The sequence below is a fragment of the Acyrthosiphon pisum genome, chromosome A1, assembly GCF_005508785.2.
Source record: "Acyrthosiphon pisum isolate AL4f chromosome A1, pea_aphid_22Mar2018_4r6ur, whole genome shotgun sequence".
NCBI lineage: Eukaryota > Metazoa > Arthropoda > Insecta > Hemiptera > Aphididae > Acyrthosiphon > Acyrthosiphon pisum.
The window spans coordinates 84,641,092-84,659,522 of record NC_042494.1 but is presented as its reverse complement, the minus strand read 5'-3'; the positions used below and the strand labels follow the sequence as shown (position 1 = coordinate 84,659,522).

At 28.5% G+C, this 18,431-nt stretch overlaps 2 protein-coding genes across 4 annotated transcripts; both read left to right on the top strand.

The window, feature by feature from the left end:
- The first annotated feature begins 3,415 nt into the window (after positions 1-3,415).
- LOC100166904 (facilitated trehalose transporter Tret1) lies at positions 3,416-8,763 on the top strand. 2 transcript variants are annotated; one of them, XM_001943486.5, is made up of 6 exons: positions 3,416-3,750; positions 3,822-3,960; positions 5,450-5,835; positions 6,448-6,801; positions 6,890-7,158; positions 7,729-8,763. In XM_001943486.5, the coding sequence occupies exons 1-6, from the start codon at positions 3,679-3,681 to the stop codon at positions 7,958-7,960; spliced, it is 1,452 nt and encodes a 483-aa protein (XP_001943521.2). In that variant the 5' UTR covers positions 3,416-3,678; the 3' UTR covers positions 7,961-8,763. The 2 variants fall into 2 exon arrangements, with proteins under 2 accessions (XP_001943521.2, XP_008186586.1); XM_008188364.3 differs by having other exon boundaries at positions 3,419-3,750; positions 7,709-7,868.
- Positions 8,764-13,024: 4,261 nt separating this feature from the next.
- LOC100164894 (facilitated trehalose transporter Tret1) lies at positions 13,025-16,656 on the top strand. Of its 2 annotated transcripts, none has more exons than XM_001943540.5 (6): positions 13,025-13,298; positions 13,383-13,521; positions 14,685-15,070; positions 15,197-15,544; positions 15,632-15,897; positions 16,398-16,656. In XM_001943540.5, the coding sequence occupies exons 1-6, from the start codon at positions 13,227-13,229 to the stop codon at positions 16,612-16,614; spliced, it is 1,428 nt and encodes a 475-aa protein (XP_001943575.1). In that variant the 5' UTR covers positions 13,025-13,226; the 3' UTR covers positions 16,615-16,656. The 2 variants fall into 2 exon arrangements, with proteins under 2 accessions (XP_001943575.1, XP_016662823.1); XM_016807334.2 differs by having other exon boundaries at positions 13,186-13,298; positions 13,359-13,521.
- The last annotated feature ends 1,775 nt before the right edge of the window (positions 16,657-18,431 follow it).

Sequence of the window (18,431 nt, the reverse complement as noted above, 5' to 3'; positions counted from 1 at the left end):
GCGAAATGAGCAACATCGGTTGGAAATTTTATAATTATGCAATTGATAAACTATTATACAATCAAGTTTCTATTAATTGTAGTCTGTATATAACTTGGAAGTTTGTAATGTTGTTAAGGTAATTTTTAAAGTATTTAAAACATTACTCTAACTACTCAAATATTTTTCATACTTAATATATACTATTAAACCAAGGGAAGTATTTAAGTATTAAAAACACTACAAAGTATAAGTGAATCGATACAAGCAAAATAAATTATAAACTATTCTTATAATATAATGAATTACAGGCTAATGAAGTTACCCAACGTAAAATATATATTTTAGAATATAAAAACATATGTTCTTTAAAAAGAGGTGCATTCCATCATATATCTTTAATTCTTGTTTTTATAAATGTGATTTATTGTTGTTATTTTTTATGTATGCACAAATAACTGCACAGTATTTGAATTTCGAAGTAGGTATAAGGTATCTATAGTTATGAACTTCAAAATAGAATATTCCTAGATGGCGTTAAGATCAACGTTGTACCAACTTGCGTTGTACATTAGTTCCATTGATAACGCCGTCGTTTCCAGTCCTGTATATCTTAGTCCGTGGTGTGCAGTACCTAAGAAATCATTTTCCAAAATTCTCATTTTAAAGTGATTCTTGCACAAGTATTTAGAGATTCAAAATGTTCGATGAAAATGTTTAAGTTTTGATCACCATTATACCGAATAATGAATATTAAATAACGAATTGAACAAAGTTTGATCATTCCTATAGAATTTGTATTTTTAACGGGCAACGAATAGAACAAAGTTTGAATTACCTATATAGAGTTGGCCTTTTTAACGGGCAACATAGTGTACAGAGTCAGCTATTATTGTCTGCATCAAATAATGTTGATAATATATATTATACAATATACCCATGTGCTATATTATTAATATGTTTACTTAATTTGTCATCAATTACGTCATATTTATAGTACCTTAAATAATTGGAGAAATTCGCGAGTTAAATTTGAATATGGAGTTGATTGAGCTTGAGTACCTGAACATAATAAGAGGAAATTTGGTGAAATTACTAGGGGGGGGGGGGGCTGAGCATTATATGCTCATTACACCTATAGGTTCCACTGTACTAGAGCCGCTCACAATTATTTGTTTTAACGAGACAAATTACAAAGTTCAACATACTAAACAATTTGACCATAATTAAGTACAAAAAAAAATTACCTATGTGCTTTATCTTTAACATTTTAGAAGTATTCTAAACAGAAATTATTAAGTTATTCATTTTTAATTTAGAATTATAACTAATGGTGGATTTAAGGGTTCAAATAAAGTCGGAAAATACAAAAGAGGTGTCTCGTACAAAATGTATAAGTCACATAGTTAGTAGTTACCTCCATACCATATTAAGATGTAATTTCATCGAAACCGGGACGATGCGCTACGCGACGCGGACGATTGCTGATAAACAACCTATGCGGGTATTATTACTTATTATTAATACTACATAATTACGACCATTCCAAGTTAGTAAAATCTTAGAAATTTAATTTAATTTTTATCACAGACTATTTTTTTATAATTTATTTTTTTATTCAGTTATTAAAAATGAATTTTACAATTATAGCAATTATTGTATATTTAGTCACTTTAAAATTTTGTGGGCCAGGGTGGCTAAGACCTATAATTTGAACTTCTGGAGGGGGGGCTTATTCCCCTCAAGCCCCCTCCCAATTTCCGCCTAAGCTGAACATTACATTTTTTTTGATACTTTATATATAGATTATAGAGGTAATTGTGTTTGTATGTCTGCCGGTCGTTCGTCAAAATAGCCAAATTAACTGTTAATATTCAATTTTGTGTATTTGGCCTATCTAAATTGGAGCTTTTAAAATATAATATAATTTATGCACATTTGAAAAAGTGATACTTACATTATGTTTAAATATTACATAATATTGTACAAAATTGTAAGCAGTAGAAGTAAACAAATCATTGTCCTACTAAGCCGTTTAATCGCACCTAAATTAGTTTAAAGTTTAAATAGTAACATTAATAATTGTGATAAAAATCCACTCGTGTAAATATTATATTGTTAAGTACCAATTTTATCTCATTATTATAGTTGGTGATGCCGATACTCTAAAAAAATGTAACAGATTATTTAATAATAATAACATATTATGTAATTTTAACATAATATGGACGCAAAATACGAAGGCTGGGCATTAACGAGTTAAAAGTTGAAGTTAAGTTAAAAAGTTAATTTTAATTTAACTTTTTAACTTAACTAGCTACTTTTGGCTTTTCATTAACTTAACTGTAAACTTACTAAAAATTTAATATCTTTTTAACTAACGTGAAATTAATGAATTAATTTTTAATTTTAAGACGTAAGTTAAGTTAATTTATTTTGTTTTTAATTTTATTATATTTCACTATTTTAGTCTATTTCGTTTTCATGTCAAAAAATATTTACCGAGAATTGTTTAAAGTTAAAACTTTATATCATTCGAATCTAACTTATATGGAAATACTGTATAAAGTTTAATGTATCTATTGATTTTACAATGATATGTGTTTTATTTTTATTTTTATATTTTGTGTATGTGTACACAATAAGTAGTCAAAATAATGTTTCAATTTTCAACTTCAGAGTATTTTGATCGATGGGAAAGTGAATCTAGTTGGTGCATTGGGAAGGTCAAAATTTAAAATTACCAGTAGTTTTCAAAAGCACAGGGAAAATTAAAAAAAAATATAAGGACATTTTTACGTAAAAATCGGTTTTCGGGAAAATCGATTTTGGTTTTTAGTGTAACTCTAAAACAAATAACATTAATGACATGTATTTGAAATACAGCATACAATTTTTTTAATATTATGACTCATTTTGAGCTCTTTTTTTGAGCGGACATTTTTAGTTTTCGATTTTTTAGTCTTTATTTTTTTAACTGTCATTAAAATTTTATTTTTTTAGGTAACAAAGCGTAATAAACACATATCCCTCAAGCAAAAATCCTTAATATGCTACAGGTCCACCGGACCTACTCAAGAATAAGAACAAATAACAATATAGATATAGTATGGGCTTTGAGACTTACAGATGTAATACTTACTTATATCAGAATAAATTACTGTTTAACGTGTGGTATGGAGGTTTCGGTAGTATGATTAAAATTAATTTAATCGTAACTATTATTTGAATTGTTTACATTAAAATAATATGACACGGTCCACGTTAATTGGTTATTAAAATATTTATTCAGATTACAATATACAGATTTAAATTACTATCGTATTAATAGTTTAATTATTTAATAACTGCCTACACAAATAATTAAAAATACATTAAATAATCTGTAACCATTATATAAGCAATGCTATTATGATGTTTTGTATTTGACGGTTATCTGTTCAACGATAATAATGATGAGCTAGTATAAAATGTCAGCACTCGTATCAATGTGAATAACATTTTGTAGCGAAATAACATGCTGCAGTTTGCCGTAATCACTATTGGTACTTGAACATATTAATATGCCGTGGTGTTGATAACAGTAAGAGGTGTAAAATACTTTTTACACGTTCACGATTCGAATTTATATTTACGTATTTGCCATTGATCAATAAAATCCCATTCATTATATCACATTTTGTTGATGTTCTATTATCAATGCCTGACGTAAAAGAAATCCAAGCACAAGACTCCACACGAAAATATGGCCCGAAGGCGACGTTGGCACAAGTAAGTGTTTCGTTTGTGAAAACAAAAGTTTTAAATAAAAAATGTCTTACCTTTATCGAAATATGTGAAAGTGTTTGGCCACAATAGCGCAGAGTTTTCTGTTCATCGGGTTGGGCATGAACCTATCGATATCTGCGATAGTCATTCGCGACTTGTATCGGAATCCAAATAGTGAATTCTCAATAACGATCACCGAGGCCTCGTGGTACGGTAAGTAAATTGATTATCAATGTCTACTATAATAATTGTCGATAGGTTATTAAACGGTCGTTGGACGGTTAGAATTTTAATTTTTTCCCATTAAAGTGTAGGTGAAAATTGTTGTTGAAAATGTCTCGGACATAATAGTTCAAGGGTGTTGAAGCCAGAAAAGGTTAACAGTTTTCGAACATAATTATGTTTAATTTAATACTTTCAAGATTATTAAGTATTTCTTAACGATTATTTATTTGATACTAGGTATATGTAATAAACTGAATGTCTTAACAATATTACTTACATAATAATAATAGGTATGTTGTTTTAAATTTAACCTGTGCGATAATATAAACTATAGGTACGTTATAACATCTAAAGTTTAAACCTTGCAAAACGGATAAGACGATTTACTTAGTCAGTCGTACGATGGGCTGTTTTAATAACGTTAAAATTTTAGTGGGATATACACTGTACATATTATTGAACAGTCGATAATAACAGTGATGAAATATTAAATTTATATTACCTATAGGAGTAACACAGATCGTATGAGTAGGTATAGGTATCAGCTGATTAGTATTTCGTGCTAGAGTTTAAATAAACAATAACTCGTAAATATTTTTAAGAATATTATGAAATACAAAATATTCCTAAAAACTGTAAACTATATAATATTATAATTATAATATTATCATAATAACTAATAGGTAGATGCATAATATCGCGTACGGTACGATTATTTAATTAAAGTACACAATAGGACTAGTATAATAAAAATAATAACACTATAAGGTAATGATTTTCAGAAGTGGGATCGGGATTGGGATTGGGATCACCTGCACGTTAATATCTAGCTATATAATATATAATATCATTATTTTCATATTCGGCACTTTACGGGAAGCTTATTTATTAATTTAATAATTTACGCCCACGGAGGGCAATAGTACAGTTATAATATGGTATTAAATATATTTTACACACATAACGTGATGTGCATATCATTAATTTATACTATTAATACATTTATGATTTATGGTACAGTATTTTAATTTCATTTTATTATCTATGAAAAAAAACGGACGGGCGGCTCCTCTCTCTGGGCAGGCAACTGTCCAGAGAGTGAGGTCGCCATCCCCCGACCTAAAAACGTGTTTCAACCGGCCGTTCTAACCGTTCCCCTCCCCCTACAAAACAACAAAACAGCTAATGGCCACAGTTGCCGGGCTTAAGTTCAATAAAAAAAAAAAAAAAAAATACAGAAGTTTAATATTTGATATATATATAGGGCTGCTTAGAAAAAACCAATGTATACGTCTTAATAACTTAATGTTTAGGTACATACAAATTACAAACCACGTTGTGCACCCCGAATTCAACAAACCGATTCAGGTCACATTGGAAGTGCAGTTTTTATACGCATTTCGGCGATCGTCTGCACATTAATGTCTAATCATGTTGAATATAATATAATATTATTTTCGTATTCGCGACTTTACAGGAAGCTTGTTGTTCATAATCCACCCGGTCGGATGTTTACTGTCGGGGATCCTGCAAGATAAGTTCGGAAAGAAACGCTGTATGATACTCGCAAACGTGCCCAGTATCTTCGGATGGGTGCTGCTGTACTCGGCACACTCGTCGGTGTTACTTTGCGCGTCGACCTTACTGATGGGGTTCAGCACGGGATTCGGTGCCGGATCCACATCGTCGTACGTCGGAGAGATATCAGAACCCAGGCTCAGAGGATCTCTGGGTTCGCTGGGAAGCACGGCCATGAGAATAGGCACATTGCTCATGTACATCTTGGGACTGTTTTTCGACTGGAGGACCGTGGCACTGTTCAGCACGTTCTGTCCCATTATGTGCATATGTTTCGTAATTTTCGTACGTAATTCTCCGATTTTATATATACAAGGTGTAACAGATAGAACTAACTTTTGGGATAACTTTTGTTCTAATCAATATTTTAAAACATTTTATAATTATAGCCACTTACGCTAAATGTGTAATAAAAAAAATTATTTTTATTTTTTAATACCAAAAATAAAAAAATTTAAATTTGATTTAAATTTTTTTGAATAAATTCAAAATAGTCAATTTGTGAAACTGATTATAAGAATGATTTGGATGGTAAAAAAAATTATTTAAAGCAAGGAGTTTATTTTTAGAATTTTTTTAGAATATCAATAATTTTTCAATTAAATTAATCTGGAACGCAATAACTTTTTAAAAAATATTATTTTTGGAAATTTGCTAACATGGGTATATTTCTTAAACTATTTACTAATCATATAATTTTAACAATTTTTGTCATACGTTAAAGTAGCATAATTTTTTTTTTTTTTTTTGTTAAGTCTTTCTATTACACCTTGTATTATTATTAATCGTAATATTTGTGGATTTTTGTCAATGCATACATTGCATAGGTATATTGTATTTAATTGAATAATATTTGTTGTGACATTGACGGCGTATGGTTTTTGTTTTGTTGCATAGATCCCGGAGTCACCCATTTGGTTGATCGCCAAAGGTCGAAATGATAAGGCCAAAAAGGCCATGTGTTGGTTGAGGGGATGGGTGGAACCTGAAAAAATTAACCCAGAATTTCTCGAACTGGTTCATTACAATCAAGTATCTGGAACACAAGGTGGCAAAATTGATACAGACGATAATAATAAGAAGTTTCTTTCGAACTTAGCCCAGTTCAAAAACCCGGCAGTCTATAGACCACTGAGATTGATGCTGATTATTTTCTTCGTATCTTTCGTAGTCAGCATTTTCCCTACCAGACCATTTATCACCAAAATAATGAAAGAAGTTGGTTTATTCGATAACCAAAACGAATCGTTGGTATGAACTTATCGAACCGTCGGTTTCGTAATGCTGATATTATCTATATTAAACTGTAATCGACTGCAACCTTTCATTATCATTTTAGGTCCTCCTGACAGGCTTGACGAGCATCGGGTGCATCATAGCGACTGTGACTGTTCATCGGACTGGGAAAAGATTATTGACTCTATTAACGTTATCGATAAACACTGTTTTATTGTTATCTTTTGGTGCATACATTATTTCAGTGAAGGCAGAATATTTTTCATATTCTCCTTTGATTTCCTTGACATTTCTGTGCGGCATTTACTTTATCGGCTCATGTGGAATTTCGTGCATTCCCTGGATGATACTCATTGAAGTTTTTCCCAACAAGTAAAATATTTATATTTTTATTTAATGTACTTTATGTTTCTCACAGAATGCGCAGTTTATCTTTAAACCAATCATTTCGAGTTGAATATTTTTTTTCAAACTTGATCAAATGGTTTTTTTTTATTATAATTATTGTCCTGCTGATTTTTTCATATTTAATGATGATTGAAAATTATCAATGGATTTGTGGCTATAATCTATATACTATTTTAATTTATTAAATTAGACGATTGCAATTTAATAATTGTTTTATATTAATACTAGGTATCTATACAAATAACGTTTAGCATCCAAGTATTTAATTATTCATTGCATTTTTAATTTTAAAAATGTTTTTAATAGCTATAACCATAAATCATAATTCAGATGTTTCTTACAAACGTTATCGCTATAATAAACATTTACAATTTTTATTAATTTTTGTAAATTATATAATATTATATTTTAGGGTACCATATAATCTGTAAAAAAATAATTAAGCTTAAAAATAATAATTAATAGGTACCATATATTTTAAATATCTAAACCTTATATTTGAATTTGCTTCTAGTTGAATTTTTTTCCCTACAGAAGCCGAGGAGTTGCTACATCTGCATCGTCGGGATTGGCCTATATTATATTATTCACACTAACAAAATCATACTTAATAGTTGAAATGTATTTAAGTCTGGAGTACACTATGATTCTCTTTGGTTGTGTTGGCGTTTTTGGTTTGATCTATTTCTATTTTTATTTCCCGGAAACTGAAAATAAAACATTATTAGAAATTGAAGAATTTTTTGTATCGACTAAAAACGGCTAAACTAAATTATTATGATTACTTTTTTTTTTTTTATTAATTTTGATTAATTCAAATTTTTTTAATTCATTGTTTTTAATGTATTAAATTCTAAAAAGTTGCTACCCACATAGGTTGGTTTTCACGTACAACGTGACAAAATTTTCTTTCGGCAGAACCAATTATGTTTATGTGTTATTAGTTTTAATGAGTGATAGAGCTACAATCAAACTTAAAGATGAGCTCATTAATCAAACTAAAACATTGGTATTTTCTACTATATTTAATTTTTAAGTAAGAAATGAGTATGTAAAATATTACAATATTTAAAAATCCTCGTAACACGTTTAAAAATGAAAATATCGTTAACAATCCAACCAATAAAAACAGATAATATCCTTATCCTGTAATTATATATGATAAGTTATATACACACTCTAATAGTTTTATCTAATATTAAAGCTAACAACACGAAATTGGTTTGTATAATATGTTATACGTTTAAAATATATATATAGTAAACATAGTGTCGCATCCTTCAAACTTATATATGTTCCGACAATATAAAATATTAGGTATATATTAGGTTCAATTGCCTATATACGGTTTAATAACATTTTCAGTTATGATATTATTTTATGTAAATATATTAAATTTAAGTTAATTTAGTATTTTAATAATAGTATATAGAAAAATCGCTAAATGTTGTATCTACATGTATTATGTACCTATATAATTTGTTGGTGAAATGTAAAATTGATTGTAGATTTTTTTATTGTTTTGTAAATTTTTTTATTTAAATAAATTAATTTTGGAATGTTTTTTTAATAAATCATTTTTGATTTTCAGCGAATCGAGAATATATTGATTTTTCAATAATTGGATCCAATATTTTACTGATGTGTATTTTATGTTGTGTGTATGTTTACACGGTTTATAGTAGAAATAATGTTTTGATCTTTAACTTTGAGTATGGTTTCTGATAGAAAATTGGATTTAGTTAGTATTTTTGGGAGATAATAATAAAAAGTTCCCAGTACTTTTAAAAATAATTGGGAGAAACAAAAAAATAAATATCTGGGGAAAACTACAAATTTTGGTGCTGCTATTGTATGCGAATTATACAGTCTGTTTCGGTCTACAACATGACTAAATAAATAGGTATGCTATGAACGTAACATTTTCTATACATGGTATAATTTATAATATATTTCGGCTACTTTTTTGCTACTTAATAATATAACATAGTATATACCAAAACCTACTATTTGAATTAAAATTTTTTTTCAATAAATAATGTTGATAAAAAAGGTGATAGGTAAAACAGCTTGAAAATGAAACAAAAGATTCATTATAGGGTGGATATACAAATATTTTTTATGTGCGGCTGATATAGTGATATTTAAATTTTGACATCGTTAGATATTCACACGTAAAATAATGATTAGTCATCATACAATTTTAGTTTATTTCATTGTAAATAGTAATCCAACAAGTTTTTATCGTAATTAAATACATTGGTGCAATTTTGAATTTTCACAACTAAAGTTATTACTTTATTAGGTAGCTTACAACAATATTAAAAATTAATTCTACATATTTATGAATAGAATGGTTTTTCTAGTTGTAGGTACATATCAATATGTTTGAAGAATTGGATGGATAATTTTGTTGATATTGTCTTCGATTGGGCTAAGGGCTTCATAGAGGCTGTCTTGTATTCCCAGGCTTTTTCTCGTTTCCATATTATGGTTTTGACAGACGACCATGTGGCGCCGAACACGGTATAAAGGTGTGACAGCGGTCACACCTTTTTTAAGGGGTGGGTCGTGGGTGGTTAGATGGTACCATTCTACCGTTAGGTGTCACCTATGCAATATAAAAATAGTAATACTTAATAGTACGCATTAACGTTGTATACAATAAAATTGTGTATAGCTGCACTATAGCTAATAAAGCAATTAATAGTATAGTATAGTCACAAATTAAGAAATCTTGTTTATACAGTATGTCAGTAATCTAATAATAAAAGAATAGTCGGGCAGTGGTGGATCCAGGGTTATTATTTTTTTTTTTTTGGGGGGGGGGCAAAAGTACAAAAAGTTCCAAAATTGGCTTTAAAATTGGCTAAACACAATGTAAAACAAAGAAAAACTATGGTAATTGGGAGGGGGCAATTCTCCCTTTTACCCTTCCCTCTTGGATCCGCTACTGTAAGCGGATAAGCCATAAATCTACATAAATAAACGGGCAACGGCCGTGCAAGATGGTCGCGATTTGCGGTGACGTGTAGGTGTATTCGCAGTTTTATCTTTCTATTTTGTCCTAGTTAGATTTAATTTACTATTGATATAACAACCAACTATCAGCACCCAGCGATATTTGGAAAAAATGTTTATAAATAACCTAGTTGAAAATCGTATCTAAGAAAGGACATTTTCGAAATTGAAGCTGATCAAAACTAGATTAAGAAGTACAATGGGGGATGAGTGGCTGGAATCTCTAATGTTAATATCTTGTGAAAAGGATATATTACTTTATGTCCAGATAAAATTATTACCACTTTTTCAAATAATAGTAATATCTTAAAAAAATTATTCTAATTATAGTACCTACATATATTTGAAAAAAGTTTATATCTACATATTATATTATAAATTATAACAGTTTTTTTTAATACACATTTGTATGATACATTTTATCAAAATATTTTTTTATTTTACACCTATTACTACTAAAAAAAATTGAATAATATTTATTTTCTAGTGCTTAATTTATTTGTTTAAGTTGTGTTGAATCTACTATTCTAATCATATACCTAATTATTTGTGTTTCCAATTGCTACATAGTGCATTTGATTCAAGAAAAAACTTTGTTTCTTAGATGCCATGTAATGAATTAATTTGATTACTGATATTAACTGTTTTTTTTGCAAAAGTTAAATTATACTTTTTTTTAAAATTTAAAATTAATAAATAAATGTAACTATTAATTATATAAGTAAAATATAACATAACTGTAATTTAAAATTAATTTAGATTCAGCAGTTATCAGCAATTTGAGTTTCGAAGTTGGGAAATTGCAATTTTTAACCTATGAGGCCTATACTACAGCTTTGATTGACGTGCTCTACTGCTCTGAATTTTTGGGGGCTACAGCAATTTTTTTTTTGGTGGTGGGGGTGGGTGGGGCACACCTAAATGTATATATATGGGTGGGTGTCATAATGAAATGTTGTCACACCTTTATTTTGGTGATCCGGCGTCACTGCAGACGACAGTACACAAAGATATGTCGTGACTTGACTTGACTTCCAAATTGTGTGTCTACAATCACATTTACTAATTTCGTTATAATATACTCATTTTATTGTTATATATGTTAAAAATTGCAAATGTTTATAAGTTATTTAAGATTAATCTAACCATTACAAAATATTTGTTGTATATAAAAATAATGATGATTTTAGTAGAAGTGGAATGTTTTATGTTTATATAGGTAGTACTTTCTAGTTTCTACAATTAATATTTTTTGAATTTTAATAACAAAATATAAAAAAATTTTGAAGAGAAATCGTTATTTTATGTTTGAATTTTCAATTCGGTAAATCTTATTTTATTAATTTTTGACTTAACATTACTCCAGTATAAAAATTTTTCTATATCTCAGGATACATATAATGACACAGGACATTATTTGAGTAGTACAAATGATCAGTAATTTGAAAATATTTGTCTTCAGGTATACTTATAAAATCAGAATTTGAATAAAAGTATTATTAAAAGGATAAATGGACGTGGTCATGCTTAAAAAATCGTTCTGTGTATTACATATTTGTATAAGTAATACATATTATTTTACATTTTATATTCATATATTTGTATTATATATTATTAGGTGCCCATATATTTGTATAAGGTTATAATTATTAATTGATGACTTTTTTCAAGAATATTTATTTTATGCATACGGGCATGAATCTTTCAATAGCCAAATAAATGATATGGCAACGTTGCACGTAAATTCGTTCTCAATCGTATTCTTTTTTGGGTATTTTTTGGGTCAGCGGTAAGTGCTTTGTTAATTTCAAGTGTTCTCAACCGTTCGGCTAAAAACGTATAACGTTCTCAATCGTTCGATAGCCGTCTATAACTTGTCTTCAACCGAAACTTTTGGTATGAAATGGAATAATTATTAGACTAATCAACTAATTAACCAAAGGAAAAAGTACCAATAATAATAATAATAAACTGATATAGTTTCTTTTCTATGACAACGTAAAGGCGTAGAAAAGTCAATACTTATTTTATAACTGACAAATTAATGCCCGTGGATTTACTCCGTCTTTAAACTCTTAAACTTCATTAAATGTTAACCATATAGATTTTCAACACAGTAATTTGGATGGTTTTGACTAAATATTATAAAATACAGGTTTACAATGATATACAATCCACAATCATAATAAATAATAACTAATTTATATTCTGTAGCCAATTGCTAATAACCTGCAATGGCAACCCTGTATGGACAAAAGTTTTTCATGAATCTACAAATCCCAGTGTGAGGAGCACCTCTTTAAAATGTGATTTTATTAAATATTTTCTTAGTGGGCATTTATATTATGAAACGAAGGTTCTGTAAAAATTTCAAGTCTCTAGCTATCATAGTTTAGGCTCTGCGTTGATCAGACAATCAGTCAGGAAACTCTCGATTATATTACATAATATATTATATATTAATATTATATATATATATATATAGTATATACCCATATACATAATAATATTATACAACTACTATATTATGGATATGTAGATATACAATATTTATATACTATATATTGTGTTATAAATACAACTGTTGGCATTTCGGTTAACAACATACGGTAGATAATTATGTATATAATAATTAGTATTATGAGAGAGTAATGAATTATTGTGAATAAAATAAAACATTTATAATTTATGGACCTTAAACCTGATTGTTTAAAATGTTATCTGAATGGAGTCGTTTCGTAGAAATTAAAATTTTATCTACAAGCCTTTTGACTTAAAATACTATTTTGTGTGTTGAATCAATTAGTATTCATTAGCATTTTGTTGTGTTACAATGTTTCATAAATCGTAACATTAGGTACTTGCGTAGTTAGTATTATTTAAACATAATATTTATTGTAAACAATATGTCAAATTCAGTTAAATAATTCTTTTATACTTATGGTTGTTTTTTAAACCATATTAATAAATTTGTATATATTATAATATTATCGTATTACCTACCACCATCAATGTCCAATAAAATTGACATCGACGGGGACAATGCTGCCAAAAACTATGGCGCGATGTCGACATTGGCACAAGTTAGTACATAATATATCGTATTTACGTATACAACGACAAACATAATAATATAATAAAAGATTTAAACTCAAAATACGCTGCAGGTGTGCGCCACCATAGCACAGAGTTTCTTATTAGTGGGATTGGGCATGGAATTAACGATGTCAACAATTGTAATTCAAGATTTGTACAACAACCCAAAAAGTGAATTCTCATTGACAACAGAGGAAGTATCGTGGTACGGTAAGTATAATATTATGTGTACCGTGTACGATTTTTCTTTTATTTTTGTTTAGATATTATTTTCATTTCAACGGTTATTGCTATAAAACTCGATTTATTATATGATCTGCTAAATAAGTGAAAAAAATAAACATTACTGTAGTAACGGGACATATTGATCCGGGAAAATTTTGATCCGTTTTGGGGACATTTTGACCTCTTCTCAATCATTTTGAAAAATGCTGGGCAATTTCTATTTTGGCCTTTAAAAAGTACCAACTAGATCTAATTTACTACTAGAAACTACCATTTATACGGCTCAATGATGAATATTGATGCAATTTTTCAACTAATTTTCGTGTAAACTGGCATAAGAAAAACACACATCATTGTAAAACCAATAGAATCTAAAATAACTCATGTTTACAAAGAAGATGAAATTGTTATTGTAACATGAAAAAAATCTTGAATTTCTTTATAGGTAATAATTATGATAAATTTAAGTGACTAATTTATATAAATTGTTTAAAAATATATATAAATAATAAAGTATAAACAATATATTTTGCATTTAAGAATATATAGGTACATTAATTGTATGTACCTAATTATAAAGTGTGTAGTTTTTGGATTCAACGTACCTACATTTTTAACACCCATTTTATGTCTTAAAATTCAAATCTACAAGTTTTACAATTAAATGAATTTTGCTACTATTGTATAGGTACTTACATGATTTTGATCGCATTGACATCAGTTCTTATAACATCCTAAAAAATATTAATTAAAATTTCAACAAATCTTACGATACATTAACAAATATAATATAATTTCCATAACTCATTTGAATTAAATAATTCATATTGACTATTCCGTTAAGATATGTTTATCATGTAAGGTTAAACAGCGGAACATTAGGGCATTATGACGCAGACTGTGTTCGGACCGGTGGTTGACCGCGTTAGCGCGCTGCAAGGAAAACGTACTTTAATGGGAAAACGGTTTTCTTTCTCACTAAATTTTTTTTTTTGAATTGTGCGAAATATTCCAATTTCTTAATAAATAAAAAAAAAATTCAAACTGTAGTAGGAACGCACTCCTATTCAAATCACTCGCACACATACGTGCAGTTTACCTACTAATATACCTAATATATTATTTTATTTATAACCATGTATATACAGGAAGCATATTATTTGTATTTCATCCGACCGGGAGTTTTCTATCGGGATTCCTGCAGGAAAGATTTGGAAGGAAACGGTGCATGGTTTTAGCCAACGTGCCCAGTATTTTCGGATGGATAATGCTATACTACACACACTCAGTGGTTTCACTTTATGCGTCCACCGTACTGATGGGCTTAAGCATAGGATTCAGCGAAGCACCGATATTGTCGTACGTTGGTGAAATAACCGAACCTAGGCACAGGGGAACGATGGCTTCATTGGCGACAACAGCGGGCATGATAGGGATGTTGTTGATTTACATTTTGGGATATTTTTTCGAATGGAGAATCGTCGCATTGCTGAGCACGCTTTGTCCAATCACGTGCATATGCCTTGTTATGTTGGTATGTTAATTATATGATATTCAGAAGGTTCATTATAGGTACCTAACCTACCTATACATAGTTTTATGAATAAAATGTTCGGTTTTATGTTTTTTTTTTTTCATTTGGTTTTTGGTTTTTTTTTAGATCCCGGAGTCTCCGTTATGGTTGATCGCCAATGGGAAAAACGAAAAGGCTAAAAAGTCCCTGTGTTGGTTAAGAGGATGGGTGAAACCCGAAATGGTCAAAGCCGAACTCCTAGAACTCATTCGGTATAATGAAGTGTCTGGAACTCGAAATGGCAAGGTCAAAATTGAAAAAAACAATATATCTTCGAAATTAGCCCAACTCTTGGATCCGGCCGTTTACAGACCGTTCAGATTAGTGATGATTGTTTTTTTTATTTCCTACATAGTCTGCCTTTTGCCTAGCAAACCGTATTTTAGCCAAATAATGAATGAAGTTGGTTTATCTGAAGATCGAAGTTTGTTGTTTGTATGAAAATACTTTATGTCACACGACAAATGATTATTATACACTCGTTTCAGTAATTGGATTAATATTATATATTTTCGTTTTAAGGTTATTTTTGCTGTTCTACAAAACATCGGATGCATAATATTAGTTTTATCCGTCAAACACCTGGGAAAAAGATTTTTGGCTGTTATGTCGGTTTCGATAAATACTATTTTGCTAATTTTATTTGGTCTATACATCATGGCATTGAAAAATGGTTACACTGAATCAACTCCTTGGATTCCCACAATGATACTAAGCGGAATTTCCTTGTTCGGAACTTCTATCAGCACTTTACCTTGGATGTTAGTTAGCGAAATCTTTCCCAACAAGTAAATACAATTCAAATATTATATGTGCAAAATATAAAGAAAGTAGTGCCTTAATCGGCTTTCGTATTAATAAATTAATTGAACTAATAAACTAATCGCGATTTTTCAAATTATAAACTGAATACTCTTTTTGAGTAAATCGATTTTAAAACAATTGGTAATAAATAATAATATTATTTTAGAAAAGATAGGAAATGAAAATGTAGGACAAATGACAACACTAATGATAAGCTTAATGATTCAATTTGATTTTGGTTTTAAAATTTTAAAGTGAAAATCGTTATAGTGTATATTGTTATTTTCACCAATTGATTTCGTTTTTGGTTATTATTGTTTTATTTTAAGTTTTAAATTAAGTTGCCTATGATATTCGTTTAATAAATTAATAACCACAATGTTTTCTATCGATAATTACCAACATTAAAATATGTATTTAACAGTTAGGAATTCATTTTAGCAGTGAAAGTTATTACATTTTTTTAAAACAATTATTTTTACAGAAGCCGAGGAGTTGCAGCTGGATCATGTGCAGCTTTATCGTATTTATTAATGTTCATACTAACAAAATCATATTTGATAGTTGAAATTAATTTAACCTTGGAGTACACTATGCTTCTATTTGGTGGCATTGGGATTTTTGGATTGGTCTACTTATATTTTTACTTGCCGGAAACTGAAAAAAAAACGCTATTAGAAATCGAAGAATATTTCAAATAAAATCTACATATTATAGCGTTTTGTAATTAATTAATTGTTTTTGTGTTATAATTATAATATATTTGAGATTAAAAAAAATAATCTATATATGTATGTAGAAAAAGGCGGGTAAGTCGTGGATGTCGCTCTGCTGTACAGTAGGTTACAAGTGGGTTACTGTAATGGATGGAATTAAATTTGAATCCAATGATATTATATCATTGTATACGAAAAACGATTCTGAACGGAGATGATTTGTCAGTCTAGGATATATTATTTTTAAAGAAAAACTTATGGAGAACCTTGTACTAAATTTTAAAAACTTAGTTATAAAGAAAAATTTTTACGATTTTTCACACTAAATTACTTGCAATTTTCGCAATTTTGGACATATTTCGGTATAAATTCGATCCTTAAATGCTATAAATAAAAACTGGCGACAATGTATTCCTTTTATTTTGCAACTGCTATTGTAAAATTATGTTAGGAGCCTTGTATTAAATTTCCAAATCTTAGAATTAAAAAGAAAACTTTTTATGAATCTCTGTCTAAGATAATTTGAACATTGCCGTAATTTTTACGTATTTAGTCAAAATTTGAACTTTAAATGCTTATAAAAAAAAAATCGTGACTATATATTTCTTTTATTTTCAATTGCTATTGTAAAAATATATTATGAGCCTTGTATTAAATTTCCAAATCTTAGAATTAAAAAGAAAAAACTTTTATGAATTTCTGTTTAAGATTTATTTGAACATTGCCGTAATTTTTACGTATTTAGTCAAAATTTGAACTTTAAATGCTTATAAAAAAAAATTGTGCCTATGTATTTTTATAATTTTGAATGGGAGTTAGAACAACATATGTGGACCCTTCTATTAAATTTTCAAGTATTTTGTCCCAGCTAATTTTTTTTTATCAACATTTATAAAAAAAAAAATCAAAAAAAATCGATTATTTCAATTGCCTATAAATAGATTAAAAATTAGTGAAATATTTTGAAAATAAAACTATATAAAGAAAATGTCAATTTAAACAACTGGTAAAATTTTCAAGTGTCTACGACTCATACTTTTTGAATAATAACAAATATCAAAAATCGTTTGAGGCTAAACCGTTATTTAATGCGGTTTTGTAAAAATTTAAATTTCAAACACTCCTAAAAATTTTTTGTCTTAGTCCGGTTGAGTTTTTTTTACAGATATTTAAAGAAAAACTTATGGAGAACCTTGTACCAAATTTTAAAAGCTTAGTTATAAAAGCAAAAAATTTTACGATTTTTCAACCACAAAATTACTTGCAAATTTTCGCAATTTTGACATATTTCGTATAAATTTAAACTTTAAGCACTTATAAAAAAAAATTGTGACTAACGATTTTGGATTTTTTTTTATCACTGTGAGAACAACTTATAAGAAACCTTGTATTAAATTTTCAAAGTTTTCTATCCAACCAAAAATTTTTTATCGTTATTTTAAAAAAAAATACTTAGAAAAATTGAAAATTTCATTTGTCTATAAATAGCTCAAAAAAAGTCGAAACACTTTGAAAATTTAACCCTGTATAGACAACGCTAATATAAACATCTGTTGCAAATTTCAAGTGCTTACAATAATTATTTTTTGAGTTACAGTAAAATTAAGTTTTCGTTTTTGTCAAAAATTGGTTTTGCGTAAAAATTCGCGTTTTTCCGTTATTTTTTTAAGGTTTTTCCTGCCGCTTTTGAAAAGTATTGGGAAATTTTCACTTTTGACCCCCCAAAGTACCAACTAGATTCACTTTCCTTTCAGAAAAGGTACAACTTTTGAAAATCGAAGCATTTTTACTGCTCCAAAAGT